This window comes from Gossypium hirsutum, chromosome D09 (genome assembly GCF_007990345.1).
Source record: "Gossypium hirsutum isolate 1008001.06 chromosome D09, Gossypium_hirsutum_v2.1, whole genome shotgun sequence".
Taxonomy (NCBI): domain Eukaryota; kingdom Viridiplantae; phylum Streptophyta; class Magnoliopsida; order Malvales; family Malvaceae; genus Gossypium; species Gossypium hirsutum.
The window spans coordinates 35,756,034-35,779,648 of record NC_053445.1 but is presented as its reverse complement, the minus strand read 5'-3'; the positions used below and the strand labels follow the sequence as shown (position 1 = coordinate 35,779,648).

Below are 23,615 nucleotides of genomic sequence, written 5' to 3'. Positions count from 1 at the left end.
GAATTGCTCATTCTCACTATCCATTGTTACTTGCATTTGAAAGAAACTTGATTATTTCATGATAATAGTTCATGCTCGTTATGGAAAAAAAATCATATTCAATGCTTTATAAAATCATATTAAGACTTAAGAAATAAACATAGAATTTTTATTTTATGAAAAAATAATAATAATAAATGTTTAGTTTTGTAATACCCCCTACCCGTATTCGTCGCTGGAATAGGGTACGAGGCATTACCAGATTTTACCGAATATATTTTTCGTTATTACAAGTTAAATACTATTCATTTATCGAAACATGTCATTACGTCCATTGGATGGGCTTCCGAAGCCCAAAACATACATCGAGACCAAATCGGGATTAAATCGAAACCATAAGAAATTTTTCGCAAAATTCCAAAGTTTTTTTTTTGAACTCAATATTACCCCTTTATAAATATCTAATCTTCCCTGCAATTTTAAACCGAGACCAATCCAACACAACCAATCCATTTCAACATATTTTAAAGATAGATTTAACGTATTCATAAGATAACCTCATCATATGCCAAAACCAAAAATTGTTAGCTGTGACAGCCCAAAGTTGACCCTAGTCGGGAAGTGGTTTCGGGACCGCTAAACCGAGTCACCGAAATGTTTGAATGTGATACTTATTGTCTAGAATATGTAATTATGAATGTGTGAAAATTTCAAGCTTCAATTTGGTTGATTTCATGTGAATTTAGTCAATAGGACTTATGTGAGAAAATTCTAAAATGTGATAGGTCAATGTGTGAGGACCTATTAGTGCATGTGGACAAAGGGGGGACTTGCATGTCAAATTCCCCCCTACTAGTAGTGGCCGGCCATGACAAGCATGGTAGACCAAGTTTGATGGCCAAGACATGTCATAGACATGTTTTGTTGGTGCATCATGGGTGGAAAAAAATAAAATAATAGGCATGGAAATTAAATAATGAAAAGGAGTATGATGAATACACAAAAAAAAAGTGTGTAGTTGATTCTTTTCCCCCCATTGCCGTGAGCTAAAGAAAAGAGAGGAGAAGATCTTTGTTCATCCTTTTCTCACCTTCATTTAGCCTAAATTAGAAAGAAAAACAAAGAAAAAATTTTCTCATCCTTTGGTTCATCCTTGGCCAAAAATTTTAAGGAGGAAAGAAGAAGAAAGGTGAAGAGATTCGGCCATGCATGTAGCTAGGCTAAGGTATGTTTGATGATGTTCCATGAGATGCATGCATGTTTTAGTTGTTAGCTTGAGTTCTACCTAGCCCATGGTCTAAATCTTGCTATGTGATGGAATTGGCACTTGACCATGGATGCATCATTCTTGGTTGGTGTTTGATGTTGTGGTGATGAGGCATGAGGATGAGTTAAGATTCGGCCTAGGTGGAGGTTGTGTTAATGCCATTGCATGCAAAATATGAAGCTTGTTAATGATGCATGTGATGATGGCTTGATGATTCTTGAACCTCCTTTTTAGCATTTTTGTGTGAGCACATATGTGCATTGGTTGCTAAATGGAGAAGAATCGGCTAGCAAGATGTGTGCTAAGGCCGAATGTAACTTTGCATGTTAATGAGCAATGCATGTGTTAAATTGATGAAAAGGGGGAGGATGCTTTACTAGTGTGTATATGTGTGTATTAAGTGTTGAAATCGACCCCAAAAATAGACATGCATATTCGGCCAAAGGGAAAGAAATTAGCTAATATGTTGTGTTGATGCATGATTTTTGCATGTATGAGACTTTAATGTCTAATGTATAAATATGGGCTAAGTGCCTTGTGTTCATCTTTTTGATGCCTAAATGATGAAATCAATTTATTTGTTTAATTAAGCTCAAGAGCAAAGGGGAAATAAATCCGATAAAGGGAAGGAAAAAGTGGTCGAATAGTTAGCGGAATCGTTCGACAACACCCGAGGTAAGTTCTTGAGTAAGAGAGCTTAAATTACGATGTGATTAAATCATGCTCTATGTGTGGCTATTGAGCCGAATGTGCAAGGATGGTATGTGCCTTGTGTTTGAGTTTTGCTAATGAAAAAGAAATACGAATGTGCCATGAATTATTGCTAGATGTGCATGATTAATTGAATGCTGTCCGGGCTAAGTCCCGAAGGCTTTGTGCTAAGTGAATATATCCGGACTAAGATCCGAAGGCTTTTGTGCGAGATACAAATTCCGGGTTAAGCCCCGAAGGCCTTTGTGCGAGATACTAAATCCGGGTTAAGTCCCGAAGGCATTCGTGCGAGTTGTTAAATCCGGGTTATATCCCGAAGGCATTGTGTGAGTTACTAAAACCGGGCTATGTCCCGAAGGCATTTGAACGAGGAGCTATATCCGGTTAAATCCCGAAGGTACGTGATTTGGTAATGAATGAGCTTGCTGTAAAATTCCAGCGAATACTCGAAAAACGTCCCAATATGGGGATATGTTACGTATGTGTTGAATTTAATCGAGCCCTTACAAATAAATGTTCGCTCAGTTGATAAACGAGCTACCGGCCTTCGGCTAAGTTAGTCTATTGTGTATGTACATAAGGGTTGTTAATGTTGTGAAGCAAGTTTGATATCGGTAAATTGCGTATTGTGAAATATTCCGTTTAGCTAAATGTGTGTTATTCTTTGTTTATGCTGGAATTCCTTGCTCAAAACTTACTAAGCATAAATTGCTTACTCGTTACACTGCTCCTCTGTTTTATAGATTTTTGGTTCTCCAGCTATCGGACTCGGGATCTTGAAGTCGAAGTCGCCCACACTATCAAAGGCTCTTTTGGGTACTATTTTGGTTGAATTTTGATATGGCATGTATAGGACTACCCATTGTTGTTTTCGAGTACTTTATGAAATGTATAAGTGTACAGCCATGCGAAAATGGCTTGTAGAAGTGGAGTATGGCATTAGACCATTCGTGTTTATGAATGTATAGATGGTTTCATGATGTAACTATAGTTGGAATGGAAGTGTTGAGCAAATGATCAGCCATTGGAATGGCTAAGTATGATCATATGTGGGCATATGTATGACAAGGCCCTAGTTGGTCCATGAAACCCCGAAAATAGGTAAGGTTTACTTTGAAAATAGAGGCTGATAGCAGTAGTGGTGTGGATTGGAAAAATCACAAGAATTCGTAGGAGTGGAATTAAATAGTGAATAAATTATGTAATCGAACCTTGATGAATCTACTTTCATATGAAAGTAACGAAATAATCATATGAACAGTACAGTAAGAGATATTCGGGTTCTTGTGGAACAGGGCCAGAACAGTTTCTGGATTCCCTGTTCCGACTTTGGAAATTCACTATAAATTGACCAGAGATAATTAGGGGTCATACCATATATGTATGGATTCCTCTCTGAGTCTAGTTTCCATAGAAACAAACGGCATCAGTATTGAAGCTCTGTGCAGAGAGATATCCAAGTCGTAATGGGAAAAGGTCAGTGTAGTCGACCCCTGTAACATGGGAGACTTTGACTAATAAACTGTACTAATTGGCCCGACCAAAAATTCTAGAAAAAAATACATAGGTGGGGACATGAGTCTAGTTTCAGGGAAAAATCACAAAACTGATTTTCGAGTTGTGAAACTCAAGATATGATTTTTGAAGCGACTAGTACTCAGACTGGGCAGTGTCTGGAAAAATTTTTCAAAGTTTGTTAACATCTCGTGTCCGACTTCGGTGTCGGCTCGGGTTCGGGGTGTTACATTAGCCATACCAATGGCTAACCATACATTCATTTCACATTAACATTTACTTTACTAGCTTATACATGCCATTGATTTCCAAAATAAAGTTTCTTTATATACCGAGATCTTAATGTTGATAGTGTGATACGTCTCTGACCGAATCCGGCCTCCGAGCTCTTAACACTACAAAACAGGAGAAAAAGAAACAGGGTAAGCACTTTGTGCTTGGTAAGTTCATGTAACAAGAATTATACTTACATAATATTTTCAATACAATGCAATAAACTTTCATACACCCATTCAATACATTATTCCCCTATCATGCACAAACTCAACATTCAAATTAGTCCAATAATTTCCATGTATCAATAATATATAACATGATTGATGAGCTCATTAATTCCATGATTTCCATTCCCTTGTTATTTTTTCCATATTTATCCCGTTGAACTACTTGGAATTTCGATGGATTTTCAGGGGTACACCTAAGTCTACAGATCCAGGTCCGTTAATTCATATTCATGTGCGCACATTTCCATTTCAGAGAGCACACTCCCGCAAACCTTATACTTACAGTGGGATTACCAGACCAGGCTAAATCCCCTATAATATAAACTCATAGAGTATTGTCGGGATTACCAGTCCAGGCTAAATCTCCTGCAATGACAATTACTCTAATGAGCTTGGATCTGAATTACCAGTCCAGGCTAAATTCAGACCCTAATTCGGATTACCTGTCCGGGCTAAATCCATTTTCCACATATTCTTCGGGAGGGCTATATCAGGATAGGATCACCCGTCCGGGCTAGATCCTTTTAAACGTCACTTCTTTTTCAAAGATCCATCGAATTTTCCTTTCATTCAACCGGGATTTATTTTCTCTTTTCATCAAGAATATCAATACTTCATCAATTATCATACAATAAACATCCAAATCATATTCACATCAAGAAAATATATTTCAAGCATTTAAGAATATAATTCAAATTACACGAACTTACCTCGATACTTGTTCGTAAACAAATATCTACTAATCCCAAACTTTTTTCTTTTCCTCGATCTAGCTTCATATTTGAATTTTCTAGATCTAAATAAATAAATTTAATCATTAATCTTATACATTTCATGTTCATATGTAACATTCTCTATAATTCCATTATTATTTATAGTGCATTCAAAGCTATCTCACTGAGTCATAGTTACTAAATTATTTATATCTTGAGCTATGGAATTACAAATTAAGATATGCTAATTTTCCCCAAAACTAGACTCACATGTCTTATTACCATAAAATTTTCAGAAATTTTGGTTTAGCCAATAAGTACAGTTTATTCTTTAAAGTTTTCCCTGTTTCACTATTCGACAGTTCAGACCCCTCTTCACTAAAAATTAATTATCTCATTGTAAAGAATTTGGATGATGTTCTCGTTTATTTTTTTTTAAAATAGACTCATTAAGGATTTTAAACATATAAATTTAAGCCCATAATTGTTTTTATCCAATTTTTTATGATTTTCCAAAGTTAGAATAGGGGAACCCGAATTCATTCTGACATTGTCTTACAAAATCTATTATATCTCATTATTTACAATTCCATTGCTTACACCGTTTCTTTTATAAGAAACTAGACTCAATTAAGATTTAATTTCATATTTTATTAATCCTCTAATTCAATCTCTACGATTTTTGGTGATTTTTCAAAGTTAGACTACTGCTGCTGTCTAAAACTGTTTTAGTGCATGATGTTAATTACCATTTTTCCCTTAAGCTTTCAATAAATGATAATTTCATCCCCGCTCAATTAACCTCTCAATTGAGCTGATTTTTCTCAATTAACACTTTATTATATCACTTTAAACTACTTTATAACCTTTGGAAATCAGAATTTTAGCACTAGACTTTAATTCTAAAGTTTTTCACAATTAGGTCCTACAAATCAATTTCTATTGAAATTACCTAATAAAATCATCTCATAAACAAATTAAAGCTTCAATTTCATGCTATTTCATCATAAAATTACAGAACTCAACCATGGTGACTTTCAATTTTATTCATGAAATCAAAAGCTAATGAATTTAGTAATAGGACCTAGTTGTAAAAGTCTTAGAAACACAAAAATTACAAGAAAAAGGCAAGGATTAACTCACTTGGTGCAAAAATTATGAAGTACCAGCTTGAATAAACCCCTAGGACATTTTTTGGTTGATGATAATGAAGAAAATATGAAGAGAATTCTAGATATTCCAATTTGGTCCCATTTTTATGTTAGTAAAATTTGTTATTTTCTCATTTTACCCTTATTTCACCAATTCTCCTGATTTTTCTCAGCTTATGCGGTCCAAAATATCTTCTTTTGGGATTATTTTCAATTTATATCACTCATCATTTAACAATTGAGCTATTTAATCCTTCTAGTAACTTTTACACCCTTTTCAATTTAGTCCTTTTCACTTAATTAACTACCCAAACGTAGAAATTTTCTAACAAAATTTTAATACCATATTACTAACACTTCATAAATGTTTATGAAAATGCTTCATACTTGGTTTTACGAGATCGAGGTCTCGATATCTTATTTTTACCCAATTTCTTCAATAATTTCTTTTTCTAACTAACCACTAAATCGGTAAATTTTTCTATCGATATTTTCATACGATTTTCCTATCATATCAATATTCATGCAAAAATATTAAAATAAATTTCTCTTTAAATCGGATTTGTGGTTACGAAACCACTGTTCCGATAACCTTGAATTTAGGCCATTACAAGTTTTATTTACAAAATAAAGTAATAATTTTAATAGTTATATTCAGTAATTTTTTATTTTAATTATTAAAATAAAACTTTGAAAATATTCTTTATTACATTTTTGTTTAAATTATTCAAATTTGCAGTTTAGGTAATAAAATTTAATTAAAAATTAAAATTTAGTGGAAAAATTCAATCAAACACAAATTAAGTGGGAAAATTAAATATTAAGCTATAGTGATAAATTTATCTTATATCTAAAAATACAATGGTAAATATCAATTAAAATAAAATGTAACGATAATTTTCATTTAAAAAAAAAGGTATGGTGGCCAATTTACCTATTAATCTTTTTCACTCAAATGGGTGAAAAGTATTCGGTCTAGTGTCTCAAATGGGTTGCAATTTAATTGTAAAAAAAAGATTTAATTTATGGGTTTTCCACATGTTTGGTTGATAGAAAAAAATAAATATAAATTTTAAAATGTAAAAATATTTTATAATTTTATAATTAGAACTAAAATGACAAATATTGTAAACATTAATTTTTATTAGATTTAGGATTTAAATTGATAGAATATGTAAACGTTGGAAGAATAAATTTATTATTAGGTCAATAAAACAAAGCCCATGTTAGACTTCCTTTAGACAACAAATAGAAAAGCGATTAAAATATTTAATTTTAAAATATTGAGTGATTAAAATAAAAATATTAATAATTGAGTAATCAAATACTATACCAAAAATTTAATGATATATATTTTTTGAATGTTAATTCTTCTCATATTCTTCAAAAACAGAAAAAAAAAGGTTGATTTTTTTAAAAAAATTGTAGTTATATTTTTAATGGAAAATTGAAGTTATTTAAGGTGTCCAAAAATCAATATCATTCTCATTCTCATTCTCATTTTACTGAAAATTTAAGAATTAAGTTTACATTACACAAAATAGTACCTGTGACGATATGTTAACTTTTTCATGTTATTGAATGAATATTTGACATCCGCAAATCCGGTATTTGACACGTCACAGTGGTGAAGTTACAACTTACAATGATGTCTGTCATTTCAAAATTATTAAAAATAAAAAAAAAATTAAAACTTCAAAAACTTATAAAAATAAATTATTTTTGATAGAAACATAATATCATAAAAGTAAAATTTTTAAATAAATTTCATAATCTTATGAAAATCATGAACTCAAATATTTTAGTAAAAAACATTTTTTTATAATTTTATAAAAGAGTAAATCAAAATATGAAAATTTATATTAAAAATAAAATTTCTATCATAATAAAAATTTTAACTTTTAAAAAATAAAAACATTTTTATATAAAAATATGATATTATATTTTTTAAATAAAATATTTTTTGTGAGTTTATAATTTATACCGGATGCCAATTTGTGTAATGAAAACCAAATATAAGTAGCAGAAAGAGTTACGGAGGGCATGAAACGAACCCACATTTAACAGTTGCTGTACCAATTAGCCACCCACTGAAATTCAATGAATGATCCATTGGACCACTGCCTTTTTGGTCTTTGTTTTGAAAATGATGCTTAATTGTTCGGCTCTAAATCATGACCCACAAAAACCATATTCTATTCAATGATTTTCATGTGAAAGTATTTTCCAAATGAGCAAAAAATAATAATGAAAAACTTCAAAGGAGCATTCAATAGGTATGTTACTCAGACTCAAACATAAGATACGAATATGTGTTTTCATGTGTTTTGAGAATCCTTAGAGATCGTAACAACATATCATATGTGCAGAACACGAGCCTCACTAACATGCATAAACTAGAATCTATGGCAGACAAATAAGTTTGATCTCCATTTCGTTGTCCAAAAGCGAATGCATATTAAATCGAGTGAACACCGATGCATACATTCGAGTTTTGACAGTGAGTTCTTCAAGTTTGAGAGGCTTATACAACAACTCTCACAGGAGAGCAACGATACTAACAGATAAATTAGAAAAAAGGAAAACCGATGAGACGGGGCTTCCGGCCGCTACTAACTCATCTAAACAAAATTATAATGCAACACCGGTCTATATATTTATATCTATCACCGGATTTATAAATAAAAATCTATGTTGTGCTATCCGCAACTTGCGATTTATGCCTCGATCATCAAAGGCTGAAAATAAATTCACATAAACAGCACTTTACGAATAGATGATCGAGGTGTTAAAGCTTTGCGGAAAGTTTATCGATCTTACCATGGAAGCCTTGCAGAAATGCAGTCGGTCATTATAGCCCATTACATGTTAACAGGCATACCTATTACGAAGAGATCCTCATTGTCACTATGCTCAGGAGAATCATCGGAGGTCTTATTACCGGTTTTCTCCATTTCTTCCTCTGCAAAAATCTCCTCGGAGCGGCAATCAGTACTGCAAAACGCCTTTTCCCCCCTGCAAGTATCGGAAGGAAAGAAACAAAAAGCCTCAGCAGTTATTATGAGGTAGGAATCAAGTAAAAGTCCACGAGGAGAGGTCTGAATCGTATAAACCTGTACATATAAATGTCGTCTTCTTTCTCGAACTTTTTCTTGCAAGAGTAACAGAAGCTCAAGAACTCATCAGAAGGGTAAGCAGTTGATGGCTCCGTGTTCTTACCGAATCGAGGCACTTGTTCAGCTGTTTTATCAAAATTGGTCAACTCATCGTTGTGACATTCCAAAATACAGTCACCAAAAATGCGAGTTGTTTTTGGGTTCGGACCATGAGAAATGATACAAGTATAATCTTCCGAAAGCTCTATCTCGTGCGTGGAGAGAGATCCCGAGGTATGGCCAAGGGGTGTAGGAAGTGAACTTGGCTTAGTTACCAGTTGAGGTGAACTATTAATGCCGATGGTTCTATTCTCCGAACAAAAATTTTTGGGACTCGAATCAGAGCTTTGGGTAGAAACGATAAAGGAAGGGGAAAGCCAGGAATCTGGTTTGGTTTCTAATGGCACTTCCTCATTTCCAAAGACAAGACTAGAATCTCCGGACTTGGTCTCAGGTTTTCTGGCTTGGAAAAGTTGTGAAATTATGTAATTCCTAGGCAAAGAATTGGATTTCATAGAATTTCCGAGGAATTCGTGTGAATACCTCGAGGAACAAGGAAGTTCAGTCTTCATCCGTGGCCTAAATATTATATTCTTTCTTTTTGGGAACTCGAGTTTTTCACCATTGGGTTTATTTTCATCGGCAAGCAAATTCACAATGCCTAAATCAATCTTATTACAATCCCATTTCTTCCGGTAACCATTTTGGGATGGCGATTGAGGAGACCTAACACTAAAAGGGTTGCTAAGATTCGTAAAAACTCTCAAATCAAGAGGAGATGTAGGACTTCGTACCGCATCAGAATCTGAAGAACCCTTAGCGCTAAACCCAACCAGGAAACCAGGAATATTGAAAAGTGAGCTGCTAATATGCCGTAAACCCAATGCATCGGAGCGAAAAATGGACTCCGAATCAGGATCAGCCATCAGATTATCATCCATTAAATTTGCTTATGAAGCATGTAGTTTACACCGCATTATCTATAAATCTCAATCTTCTAGCAAGAAAACCAGCAACCCCTTACTGCATCAGAATAAAGAATTCATCAATTTAAAACCGATAAAGAAGCAAGTACAATGGAAAAACCACATGGAAAACACAAAAATCATCGATTAAGCTACCTGGAACAACAAAATTTGATCATAATAAGAATAGCTCAAATAGAGTAATATCTAGATATAGGCATAAAAAAGAGAACCCATAGATCATTATATCATAGTCAACCATAAAAAAGTCCTAAAAGAAAGAGCATATCGGAAGCTTCAATGCAATAACAAGGTTAATACCAAAACCATTGCATGGCAAAACCGTACGGAAAATAAAAAGATCATCAATTAAGCTTCCCCAAACAACAATATTTTATAGTAATAAGCAAGGCTCAAATAGAGTTATATCCAGCAATCCGCAAAGAAAAACGAATCCAAAGATCATTATATCATATAACCAAAAAAACAGTCCCAAAAGAAAGAGCATATCAGCAGCTTAGATGCAATAACAGAGTTAATACCATGGCATGGCAAAACCGTACCAAAACAGAAATATCATCTATTAAGCTACCCCGAACAACTGTATTTGATCGTGGTAAGCATGGCTCAAATAGAGTTATATCCAGATATATGCAAAGAAAAAATGAAACCAAAGATCATTATATCATATAACCATAAAAAAGAATTCCCAAAAGAAAGAGCATATCGGAAACTTCGATACAATAACAGCCACAGGGCTAATACCAAAACCATTGTATGGAAAAATCGTACCGAAAACAGAAATATCACCCATTACGCTATCCTGAACAACAGTATTCGATAGTAATAAGCATGGCTCAAATAGAGTTATATATCCAGATATAGGCAAAGAAAAACTGATCATGTAACCGTAAAAAAAAGTCCCAAAAGAAAGAGCATATTGGGAACTTCGATGCAATAACAGGGCTAATACCAAAACCATTGTACAGGGAAACCCGAACAAAAACATTCGATTGTGATAAGCATAGCTCAAATACAGTTATATCCAGATATACATATCATCATATCATATTCAACCACGACTGAAGTCCAGAAAGAAAGAACAATTTGGAAGCTTCGATGCAATAATAAGGGTAATAATAACATAACAATTCCGCTCTAAACACGAAGTATCACCGAATCCTACTGTAATATATATATATTCAAGATCCTTGAATCATATGAACATTGCAACATGAGAAGCAAAAAAATACAAGGAAAATCTCAATAAAGCTATATAGGAACTATTCATTAAATTACATTTTTTAGAGCATCAATGGAGAAATTATTGAAGGAATCAAATCCTCCATGCCTGCCTTTTAAAATAACAAAAAGCAAAAATCCAGATCAACAACAACAATACCAATCCTTTTAAATAGCTTATATGCAACAATGAATCATATAAACAATCAAGCAAAAGAAATTAACTAGGCCAATCATTAATTTAAATTCAGAACTGACAAAAACCCAGATTATTAATATTAATAATAAAAAATCTCAAAAATTCCTAAAAATCAGACACATTTGAGGAGATTTCAAGCTTAAAAATAAATAAATACAGAAGATGAAGAAGAAACTCAGGAAAAAAAATGATCGAAAAATCAGATGCAAAAATCTACTTCAAATGGATCAAATGGGTGCTCAAAAAAATTACTAAAGAATCATTATTTAACAAAAAATAGGCCCCCTGCATGTATCAAAACTAAAAAAATTAAGGGGGAAAAAACTAAAAATCAAACAAACCTCAAACATTTTCGATAACCCAGATGCTCAAAGATGCAGATTGATCAAAAAAATTTTAAAAAAAGGGTTAAAATAATAAGAAAATAGAAAAAATAAAATAAACCCACCTGATTTTCTTTTGTCAAAACTTGAAATCTGAAAGAGGAAAGAAAAAGAGAGAGGAGAAACCCAAAATGCAGATGAGAAAGAGAGATTATTTTGGCTTAGCAAAAACATAAACTCTTTCTATATAAATTCCTTTTTCTGCCATTTTTTTCTTCAATTTGTTAATTTATTAAAACTTTAATTTTTTTTCTTCTTCTGCAATGCATCAAAATCAGAGAAAACAGTAAGCCACTGAGGCTTCTGAAATACTCCTCTTCCCTTCACTATTCTCTCTCCATGATTAAGAAAAAATACGTATTTTTTATACTATATTTTCTAAAAAAAAGTGTATAAAATCTTGGTTTTTGGAGTTGAAGACAAAAAGGAAAAAAAAAAGAGTTTCTTTTTTGTGTGAAGTAGTCACACTTGTTGTACAGTGCAAAATATTGTCCACTTGATCATCAATTTGTATTTCCAAATATTATTATTATTTTTTGGATTTTTAAAAATATTATAATGAAAATATCATATTCTAGATTTAATATACACATAATTTATGTGTAAATTATTTTATATACATTTTTACGGATTTTTCATATTTATTTTATTTATTGTTAAATTAATTACTTTATTTGATGCTTATGTTATTGATTTTAATTCCAAAAATTCCAAAATATTTAATTAAATTTTATTTTGGTAAAACATCTATCTTATTTTAAATATTTTTTAGAGAAATTAAATTATGACGCGTGGAGTACAAATTTTATATAATAAATTAAAAAATTAACTATGATTTTGGTTGGAATGTAAAGTGGGTTGTTAAAAATTATAATATTTTATGTAATTTTTTAAAAAAATTATATGAAAATTAAAATTATTTTTAAAATAATATCTATTATTTTCTAAAAAATAAGAATTTTTTAGTAAATTTTTTCACTGAATATATAAAATAAAAATCAAATTTAAATAATAAAAAATTATTCAACTGGAATTATAAAATGACAATAGAGAAAGTGGACCTGTAAAGAAAAAGAGCTGGCTTCTAGTAATGATTTTTCAGTTATCTTTTTTATTTTATAAAGTTTTATTACTAATATTATTATTATTTAAATTTTGTCGTTTAGCTTGACTCAACTTTTTTTCAGTTAAAAAATTTTAAATAAATAATAATAAAATACATACACGTGTTCCCTTCTACTGTGAGGACTTGGTGTAATCCAACGGCTGATATTCACTGAATAAAAGTCAGACGATCTGACGGTTCAAACAAGAATTTCAATTATCAGCAGTTCCTTCAATGGAAGGCCCAAGAAACCTGTCATGGAGTGCCAAAATTACTTTTTGTTTGTTTGTGGCACAAGATATCTTCAATCACATCGAGAAAAGAAAACGCCCTGTTTTGATTATTTTTTTCAATTATTTATTCAATCCCTTTGGGTGGATTTTCATAAATCTTTATGCACAATTTTGATCTTCGACTGGCTTAAATTTCGAAGTGGGTTCTTATATCTTTAAATTTCGTTTCATGTTGAAGATCTGGCAAGGTTTGATGGGTTCTTATTTTGCTTTTTTATTTTTGGGTTTTTAATTCTGATTTGATTGAAGATTAGGGTTTTATTTCATTTTGAGGAAACGGTAATTGGAATTTGATTTTTTGGTGAAAGGATAAAATGATCTAGAACTGGAAAGTTAAAAAAAAGATTGAGAATTCCTTTACTTAGAGTTGAATAAGTTGATTGTTTTTTCAGTAAATTTTATGGGTTTTTGTTATTTGATTCAATAATAATGGAGTAAGCTTGAATTTAGTTTTTTTCTTCTTTTGAAGAGAAATGATTTATTTTTGGTGGGGGGGTTAGGGTTTTTTGTTCATAATTTAGGGATTTTGTTGGATGAAGAAGATGAAATTTGAGATTGAAGCTATTAATTTTTAGGGAAAGTACGTTTTTCTTTTTTTATTTTTGATTTAGAATTAGGCTTGAATCTTTAGGGATAGTATTAGGGTTTCTCACTGTTGAGCTTAGATTTTAGTTTAATGGATGAGATTGAAGATGTTAGATACCATTCAAATCTATATGGTGATAATCAACAGCAGGGTTATCGATCTTCAAGTAGTGGAAAGCTTCCAGTAAGAGATGTTTCATGTTCTAGATTGAATGGGAATCGATATGTTGATGGTAATGAAGACGAGGAAGAAGATGATGAAGATTTGAGTGAGGAAGATGAAAATCATTGTAAAATTAATGGTGATCAATATGTTAGAAACTATGATGATGGCTACGACAACAAATTGTATGATGATGATGAAGGTTCTAATCAGAAGAATGATGATGTTGACTCGAGGAGGCATCCGAAAAAGAGGAAACTGAAGGATTTGGTGTCAAGTTATGAATTTGTTCGTCGAGTACCAGCACCGGAAGTTGCTTCTACATCAGTGCCAAAGCCTTCATGTGGCGGGAGGAATCCCCTTACAGATTGGACTGAGGGTGAGACATTTGTTTTACTAGATGCGTGGGGTGACCGGTTTTTACAACGCAAGAGGAAGAGTCTCCGAGCCGAAGAATGGCAAGAAGTTGCAGAGAAAGTTTCTGAAGTCTCAAAGATTGAAAGGACCGACACTCAATGTCGCAACCGATTGGATACACTGAAAAAAAAGTACAAGAAAGAGAAGGCTATGGTAGCTGAGACCGGCACTAGCACTAGCAATAGCAAATGGGTTTATTTCAAGAAGATGGACATGTTAATGTCAAGTTCTCCACAACAGGGTGTTATCCACAAGGCTATTTCAGGTGAAATGCGGGATAGTCCAACAATCTCAGAATCAACCGATAGTGAGGAGGATGTCTCAGAAGGATTGCCACCGAAAAAGAGAAGACTCGAGAGGCAACGCGACGATGATTCTTGGTTCAAATTGCTTGCTGATTCAATTTGGAAATTCAGCAACGTATACGAAAAGATCGAGAATAGCAAAAGGGTGCAGATGTTGGAACTTGAGAATATGAGAATGGAGTTCCATAGGGAATTGGAAATGCAAAAGAGGCAGATCTTGAAGAAACTACAGGCTGAAATTGTGAAAATGCAGGAGGAGGATAATGCTAGTTCCGAGTAACACTCGACATTAATGCCATAGTCTGATCGGTTTTGTACTAACAATTTGCTGTCATCATTGATGAAGCTTGAAAAACATGGAGTTGGAGTAAGTGCTTTTGTTATAATTTCACTATAGAGTAGACATGAATTGCAGTGTACTTCCCTTCTTTTAGGCTGGGGATAAAAAAAGTTTTTTTTTAACAATCTCATTATAAATTCTGATGAATTTACTCTTTTTAATATAATATTTAAAATTACCTATAACTTTTCGTGAACATATATATACTACTTTAACTTCCCTCAATTACTCAGTTAAATTGCGAATTCGGATAATATTTAAACTTGAGTTTTAAAACTATTATTTGTTTATTTCATATAGTATATTGATGTAATCGTTATAATCTAAATTTATTGACTGCAAAATGCTTATAAGTTTAATTATCTATATATTATTTATGTGACTAAGTTAGTATTATGAATTAACTTGACACCTACTTAAATAATGAAATTATTAAAATAATATTATTTATTTTAAACAAATTATATTATTAAGAGAATATTTTTATTTTTATTTTTTTATTGAAACCAATAGTCATAAATCTTAATATTTAAATTCTTACCATCAACATTTCTAAAATATTTTTACCACTTCAAATATTTTTATACATTTTACTTTTATTATATTAATTGTTTCACCCACATTGTTTATGTATATACATTATTATTTAAATTCATTATTGAGATGGTGTCACGAGTTAACTAAACAACAACTTAATTAAAAAAATTACTAAATTACCCTTACATATTCTAAATAAATTAGATTCCTATTTTTTTTTATGTTTTAAACACATAATTTCCATGCATGTATGTTAAATTACTAGTATATTTGAAATTTTCAATAATTGAAAACTTTATAACCTTGCTACCTCAGATCCTCCAATTAAATTGGTAGCACACACTAGCTTTATCAACCCCAAAATTCATCGTTTCAAGTTTGAGAATAGTTTGCTTTGTGAGGGGGCTTTTTATACTGATGGAGGTTGTTTGTTAGGTCGAATACTAACCTGGTTGCTAGGCTTGCTTTGTGTGCTGATTATCTTTCTCGTTGGAAAGAGGCGTTGGGGAGTGATTTTCATGCTAGAATAAAAGCAGTGAAGGATGGGATTTCTCGTATGAGGATTATGAGGAGTAATGATGATGCTTTGCTTTGGGCTCGTGCTGAGCTGGGGGTGTAATTAGCTCAAGAGGAGTAGGGGCAAAGTCAAAAAAAATTTTTAGGGGAATCGAAATGAAATTTTAATTTTTAGTAGTCTATATCTTTATAATTTTTAAAAGATTAAATCAAATTTTTATAATTTTAGGGGGTCAAAGTGTAATTTTACCTTTACTAATTTAAAATTTTAAAAATTCCTAAAGAGCCTAAATAGCAATTTTTCATTTTGGGGGGGTCGGAGCCCCTTCCACCCCTAGATTCACCTTTGAAGAAGAGGTGTTTTGGAAACATGTTAAAGTTCTTTGGATGCAGCATGGTGACACTAATATTAAAATTTTCCATGCTCAGGCTAGTAAACGTAAAAGAGTAAATTATATATTGATGCTTTATGACAATGATGGGTGTTAGTGTACTGATGAACTGGGTATGTGTATGATTGTTCTTGGCTATTTTAATTTTTCGTATTTGGTTTCCGCGACTTTAAATTTTGATGTGTTCTCAAGTTTTAATTTTCGGGTTACTGATTTAAGTAATAATACACTTATTGCTCTGTTTGATCTAGTGGAGTTCAAGAGGGCATTGTTTGAAATGCATCCTAATAAGGCGTTGGATCCTAATGATATGAACACTACATTTTATTAGAAATGTTGACATATTATTGGTGAGGATGTTTTTACAGAATGTTATGATTGGCTAAATCAAGGTGAATTTCCTTATCGGTTAATGATATTATCATTGTTTTGATTCCGAGATGCATAAGCCCATTTCGTTGAATGACCTCAGACCGATAGCATTATGTAATGTGGCTTATAAGTTGGTGGCGAAAGTGCCGACTAATTGTTTGAAGATGCTCTTGCCTAGAATTATATCTCATTCCTAGTCTACTTTTGTCCTATTAAAAAAAAAATGAAACTGAAACAAGAGAAATAAAAAATTAATTTACAAAAATATGATGGCTCTGAGGTGGGTAGAACATTTTCCTTGAGACTTTTATATGCCTTCAAGATACAACAAAGCCCTCAACATTCCAAACAAAATAGTAAAATGATTAATAGAAAATGTCCTTTATATAGACATCTAATGAGTGTATTTTTCTATGAATTGTGTTATTTTACAAGACAATTCTACTTAAAATTATATCCTTATAAGATAACTTTACATACAAAAATTATATCTTTACAACACAACTATTGATCAATAATTGTAATTTATTAGAATTTTCTACATAATAAAATATTATTACTATCAACATTATAAACTACTAGCAATCTCCCCCTTAGTTTAAAATGTTGGTACCATACTTTATAGTCTTTCACACAAACAAATATCTCTCTCAATTTGAACCATCAATTAGCAGATGTATTTCAGAATTCTAATGAAGTTGTTGGTGTTCGAAGGTTGAATCACAACTCCTAGAATTAGAAGTAGAAATACACTACACATAATATTCATTAATTTTTCTGTCAGAGGTCGTTTGTTTTTAGCACTAATATGGTCATGTATTTATCTTGTTCATAATAAGCATTTACAAGAGAGATCCTACCTCTGCTTGTTAAAGCAACACCACTTCTTATGTTTATATAGGTAAAGTCCTTTTAATATCACCATTACTTTAGACATTTAAATAATAAACAATGAACTCTATTAAGAGTATTCAAACTCATCCTCTATACGCAATGGACTACACTAGTTTCCATTAAACTTGTTTTAGAAAAAGTTTTACTAGTGCATCACGGACACATAACGATAACTTGTTTTTACCCATTGAACTTTAAAATTAGAGGTTACTAATTAAAAGTTGGTTCCTATTATCAGTGTCTAATAATATGGTCAAAACTCATTCTAATTATCGGTGTCTAAGGAAACAATTCAGCCAACAAAAAATTGAGTTCAAAATCTCAAAAAGTAGTATTTATAGTCTACTAACATTTAACCTAACATTGATCATTTTGCCTTTAAGTAAAAAAGAATACATAAGCTTATTTGGACACAAAATTGTCACTACAATTTTTTCACTCATTAGGCAGCGGTATCGCGACACCTGGGCTTGAGTATCACGATACCCACAATAGTCTTGAGATCGAGAGTCTTGGAGGTCTCAATATCAAGATTCCACTGTAGATGGCCTCTATTCTCCTCATTTCAACACTGTCAGGGCTATCACAACTTACATGCTTCGATATTGCGATACCCCCTTCTAAGTGATTTTTTTTGCTTGTTCGAGCCACCATCGACTCCCTACAACACTCAGTCAACTTGTTAGGTTCCCCATGGTACGATTGACCAATTTAGGTATAAAAATGACTTAAAACTAATAAAAACAATTTATTAACAACAAAACTAAAAATCAACAAAAACATATAATGCCTTTAACTCTTTAAGTGTAATGGAGAGTCTAATTTGACATATCAAATTACGGTAGATCAAACTCCCCCACACTTAACTCTTTGCTTGTCCTTAAGTAAACACACAAAACATGCAAAAAGACGACCCTTGGACTAAATCAGACAATTAGGTCACATAGTGGTAAAACATCAAACTTGTACGAGAACTACTTCACATGCAACTTAAGAGTGATATCTAGCTAACTTGGGTATTCTTAATGCAAACACAATAAGTTTAATAAGTTAAAGTGCTAATAAATATATAGACAATTAAAATGATTATATGTACAAGTGTTATCCATCAAAATAAATTACATGGATAGCTTATAGATATAAAAAATGAATTGGTCATGTTCATCCGATCAAATGCCAATAATGCAAGAATTATTGTGTTCGTGAATTATTTGGGTCCCAAAGGTCTTATAGGGTTGTAACGTTATGAGGCTTAGGATGGTTAAGAGTTAAAACAACAGGTAGCTCAAAATGGTTTTAAGTACTAGAAATGGTTAAGGACATGACAATGTTTCCCACTCACCCCAAATTTATTCATAAACTTGCCTCATTATTTCTCATTTTCTCGCCTATCTTATTTCTTCAAAATTTTAGAAGATACTACGCAATATCAACACATACAAAACTAGTAAGCTCTAATTCATTTTGACTTGAAAGATTTTCTTTCCCAAGCTCGACTTTGATTTCGTTAAAACTCTTTTTACTTTTTGCACTCTTTCACTCACAATGCTTTTAACCCTCACCATGCTTTTATTCACTCAAACTTTCTATTTTTTTGTAATTTAAGGGTTATCGGACCATTTCTAAGCTTTCTTTAAAATTTAGTTGAAATCAGAGGTCGTTCAAGCCAAATTGAGCAAAAATAGGGTAAAACATAGCACTTCTACAGATACTCACTATTCCAAGTATTGGTACAACTTCTGTGACACTATTCATTTTTGCTCTCTAGAGTACTTGTACTAATACAAGTTATACAAATATTAATTCTTCTTTATGGGAGGGACCTTAAATCATGCCTAAAACATTCATTTTCATGCTATGATCAATCTATTTCATTCCCAAACATCCATAAACCAATTTAAACCATAAAACATCTCAAATTATTATATATATGTATCATATGTTTAAGGCATTATCCAACTAAATTCCCTACATTATCATATTCTTTAAGCTTCTTTAAGCATTTTTCATTAGTTCTTATAAATATACCTAACAATACCTATGTACATACCATAACTAATTCCAAAAGAAATATTTTATACTCATTTTTAAACCTTGAGATGTGATGAGATGTGTTGAAACTGAATCCTCGCTAAAGTGCTTCAAAATAATCTTTTCACCTACACGATAGAAAATAATGTGTTAAGCTTATGAAAACTTAGTAAGTACGTCAAAAATTTAGATTTATGTAACATTCCATACCCGACTTTATCGCCGGGTCCAAACTATAAGGTGTCACATTTGTTGTTGGAGCAACTACGAACAAATCACAATCCAATTCACAACATTAAACATTCAAATATAATTACAATAGGTATATAAAATGATAAGTATTCATTTTTAGGTCTTATACGAGCTTACGAAGGCTCTAATACTAACACGAGGTCGAATTAGAACTAAATTGTAATGTTTATAAAACTCTAGGTTGACGTCGCGACGTTGGGGCTTCCTTATCGCGATGCAACATACTAACTTGGCTCTTCGTTGCAACGACTTCATTGCAACGACCCATGCTCGACGTCGCATCATGGCATAGTGACCTGATATCATTGCGACGATAATTGCTCGACATCGCGGCATGATATACCATTTCTGCCTAATACTAAATGGAAATCAACATACAATTACAAACCAACCAATTCACAAACCATTACACATTTTTCAGCCAAACTCATATCTCCAATGGGTTCAATTTCAAATCATAAAACCTTTTCAACATATATACATTCATTTCATTCCATCGTTTTCATCCAGTTACCTAAGGTACTTAACTAAGCCATTAAACTACTTGTCATAAGAATTGTAACACCTGATTATCTTTATTAACCCAAAATTTAAGGAAATTTAGGGTTAAATTGAATGGTTGAATTACGATTAGTTGGATCTCAATTCTGGTTTGGTTAGGATAGAACTGACTTGTTCCATAGTGAAAGGCAAAATAGTTAGTAGTGATTGGCTAAAATGGACTAAGGAGACTATGCAAACTTTGGCCATAAATATTTGTGTATGGAGAGGAAAAAATTATTCTCAAATTAGGTGGTAATCTCCTTCTTGTCTGCAATGTCTTCTTTAGTTGCTCTGAAAAAAAAGAGGGGGTTCAAAAAAGCTCTGCATGGGATGGTAAATGTGAGGTTCAGAGTCTGGAAAGTCGAGAATTTGATAAGCTGGTAAGCCCTAAGCCTCTCTATACTCGTGGATCAGAGGAAAGAGAAGTAAGAATTCTTGAAAAGTTTTTGCATAAGTATGGATTTTGGGTTTTTAAAGTTTGAATACCTTCAAGTTAATCGATAAATGATTGTTATGCTTAGCTACCAGGGCAAAGGAGGCTTAGGCGTTTGGACAAGCTAAGCTACCAAGGATCAATGAAGCAATGTGAGTTTCTACACTCTGTCTTGGGTGGTTGATAAGATTGAATTTTTAAATGATTTGTGTTATGACTATTCTGGGTTGTTTGAGTCTGTCATCGTGTGTAAAAATGGTAATCGAGCATGCTGTGTATGCATAATCGTGTATGAGTATGTGAGTATTTGTAAGTATGATCATTGAATGTTAAATCGATATTATATGGTATTAGAAATGTGGCATACTTTGTGTCATGTATCAAGCATATTGATTGTATGAAATATATAATTATATTATATGTAGAGTATAGAGGTAATTTACCTTGACGAGGTAGAGGAAGTTAGGAAAAATTGGCAGAATTGGAGGAATAGGTGGATTGTTAAAGGGATACAATGGGAGTATGGTTGCACAGTGGAAAGTTATCGACTGACCCGTTAGAGCGACATCATGACGATGGTCTATCGACTCTATGGAGCGACACCGTGCCAACGATTATCGACTGGTTTGCTAGAGCGACATCGTGACAATGGTCTCTCGATTGTATGGAGAAACACCATGACAGCAGTAAGGTCCTTCAAGGCGACACTGTGAAAATGATTATTAGGTTATTTGGAGCAACACCTCAAAAGATGTCATACTGTCTAAGACCATAACTCAGCTATAGCAACAAAAGGAGCCCGCTAGAACGTTAAACATGTGTTCCTACTATGTAAGACCATAGCTCGACTATGGTAATAAAGGGAGTCCGCCAAGACGTTAAACATGAGTTCATATTGTGTAAGACCATAGTGGGGCTATGACGTCAGGTAAAGTCCGTTAAATGTTGAACTAGGGAGCCGACGGGTAAATGGGATAGTCCAAGGACCCGCCAAATTACAAAAATGAAAAAAATGGGTACCAATGTTTGGGAATGCAGGTAAGCCCGTTGACGAAGGATTTCGCCAAACTGTTACGAAAAGGAAACTAGAATATACGACTCTTAACCATGCAAAAGGAAATAGGAGGGATAATGACCAGCTACGCGTATGTGAATTAAAACAAATGATTTTGAAAACTATTTTGAAACACAGGCTTTAACTGCAAGCAGACAGTGCCAGATGTAATATTTATAGTTCCGATGGAACACTAAGTTTTTTATGAGGTCGAATCCAAATGAGATGGTGATTGAGTAATAATTAGTGCACATTCTAGAGTGTAAGTGACTACTGGTACGATTTTATACTATGGAAAATCATAACAAGAAAATATTGTATCGAAATTAAATACACTACTCTAGGGACTAAATTGTAAAAAATATAAAACTACGAAATTAACCAAGAAATAACGATTGATGGTTAGTTGACTTATATGTGGGTTGTCGATTTTCGAATGAGGGACTTCAACCACTTAAATTACTAAAGTGGTTTACTTTTATCTCTCGATCTCAAATTTACCAAATTAGACAAATTTGTCCAGTTTATCTCTTGATCTCACAGGGTAATTCGGGACTAATGAATTGGTGCACAACAAGATTACCTCTCGATCTCACTTGTCTAAATATTCCCTTAGGGTCGTCAATACTCGGTTTTTAGGTTCATTCAAATTTATTCAATTTATTACAATTTGGTCCTTAATAAAAAAATCAACTTACCACATCTCCATCAACCAACCCTCTTAGGGGTTTAGCTACTCATCCTGAAAATACAACTAACAACTATGGAAATGAAAAGTAAGGCAGTCATGAAAGTAAAACTTAAGAAAAATATAAGAGTTGAGATTTTTATGCAAGAAAACTTAAATAACATGAAACTAAAAGCATTCAAAAACAAAATCTAAAGCTTTAAACATAAAAAGAACAAACTTTAAAGGATTTAAAGCAAAAGAAACTGGAATACATTAAACTAAATATGAAAATGTCTTACAACCAAGGTACAGAGACTAAAAGTGTAAATAACCCTAAGCTACAGTGATAACTAACTTAAGTACCACTAAGAACAACTAAAACAATAAAAAAAGTTGCTGGGAAATGTAAAATCTACGGCTAAGGAAATGAAAATATGAAACCCTAGAAAAATAAAAAGAAAAGCTAAGAGAAAACTTAGAGAAACCAAGGCTAAAATCTAAACTAATGTGTGTCTCCTCTCTCTTTAGCCAAAATTGGTTGTTTTAGGCTTATGGCTGATGAAATTTTGTTGCTAAAATTTTAGCCTTGTGTGATTGGTGCGTTGGGTGGATAAAGACTACCCTTTTTGTCAAAATGTCCCTTCACAATATCGATATCGTGATACCCAAGAAGAGGATATCGTGATACCCTAGTCAGTTTCAAACTTAGGGGTCTTTTTTTAGGGTGGATATTGCGATACCACTAAAGGGTGATCTCCAATCTTCAAGTTTGTTGGAGGTATCGCGATTCCAAGGTTTAGATATCGCGATACCCTTTATTTTGGTGACATTTTCATTCATTTTCAACCTCCAACACGTCCCTACACAACTCAACTACAGGTTAGGGCCCCCAATGGCACTATCAACAAAATTAGGTTACAAAATGAGTAA

The 23,615-nt window shown here is 32.5% G+C and overlaps 2 protein-coding genes across 2 annotated transcripts; one reads left to right on the top strand and one right to left on the bottom strand.

Moving 5' to 3' along the window:
- Positions 1-8,247: 8,247 nt before the first annotated feature.
- Positions 8,248-12,233, bottom strand: LOC107891699 (FCS-Like Zinc finger 10). Its single transcript, XM_016816564.2, has 4 exons — positions 11,849-12,233; positions 8,953-10,017; positions 8,660-8,854; positions 8,248-8,577 (listed from the first exon to the last, which is right to left on the bottom strand). Exons 2-3 carry the CDS (start codon positions 9,933-9,935, stop codon positions 8,701-8,703), a joined length of 1,137 nt encoding a protein of 378 aa, XP_016672053.1. The 5' UTR covers positions 9,936-10,017; positions 11,849-12,233; the 3' UTR covers positions 8,248-8,577; positions 8,660-8,700.
- Positions 12,234-13,129: 896 nt separating this feature from the next.
- On the top strand, positions 13,130-15,138 carry LOC107891700 (trihelix transcription factor ASIL2). The gene has a single exon (XM_016816565.2). The coding sequence runs from the start codon at positions 13,858-13,860 to the stop codon at positions 14,929-14,931; it is 1,074 nt and encodes a 357-aa protein (XP_016672054.2). The 5' UTR covers positions 13,130-13,857; the 3' UTR covers positions 14,932-15,138.
- The last annotated feature ends 8,477 nt before the right edge of the window (positions 15,139-23,615 follow it).

Excerpts from the sequence above, each read along its gene's own strand:
- LOC107891699 (XM_016816564.2), bottom strand. The coding sequence starts at position 9,935 with ATGGATGATAATCTGATGGCTGATCCTGATTCGGAGTCCATTTTTCGC. Across the intron at positions 8,855-8,952 it reads GACGACATTTATATGTACAG|GGGGGAAAAGGCGTTTTGCA; the intron begins GTTTATACGATT and ends CGATACTTGCAG.
- LOC107891700 (XM_016816565.2), top strand. The coding sequence starts at position 13,858 with ATGGATGAGATTGAAGATGTTAGATACCATTCAAATCTATATGGTGAT.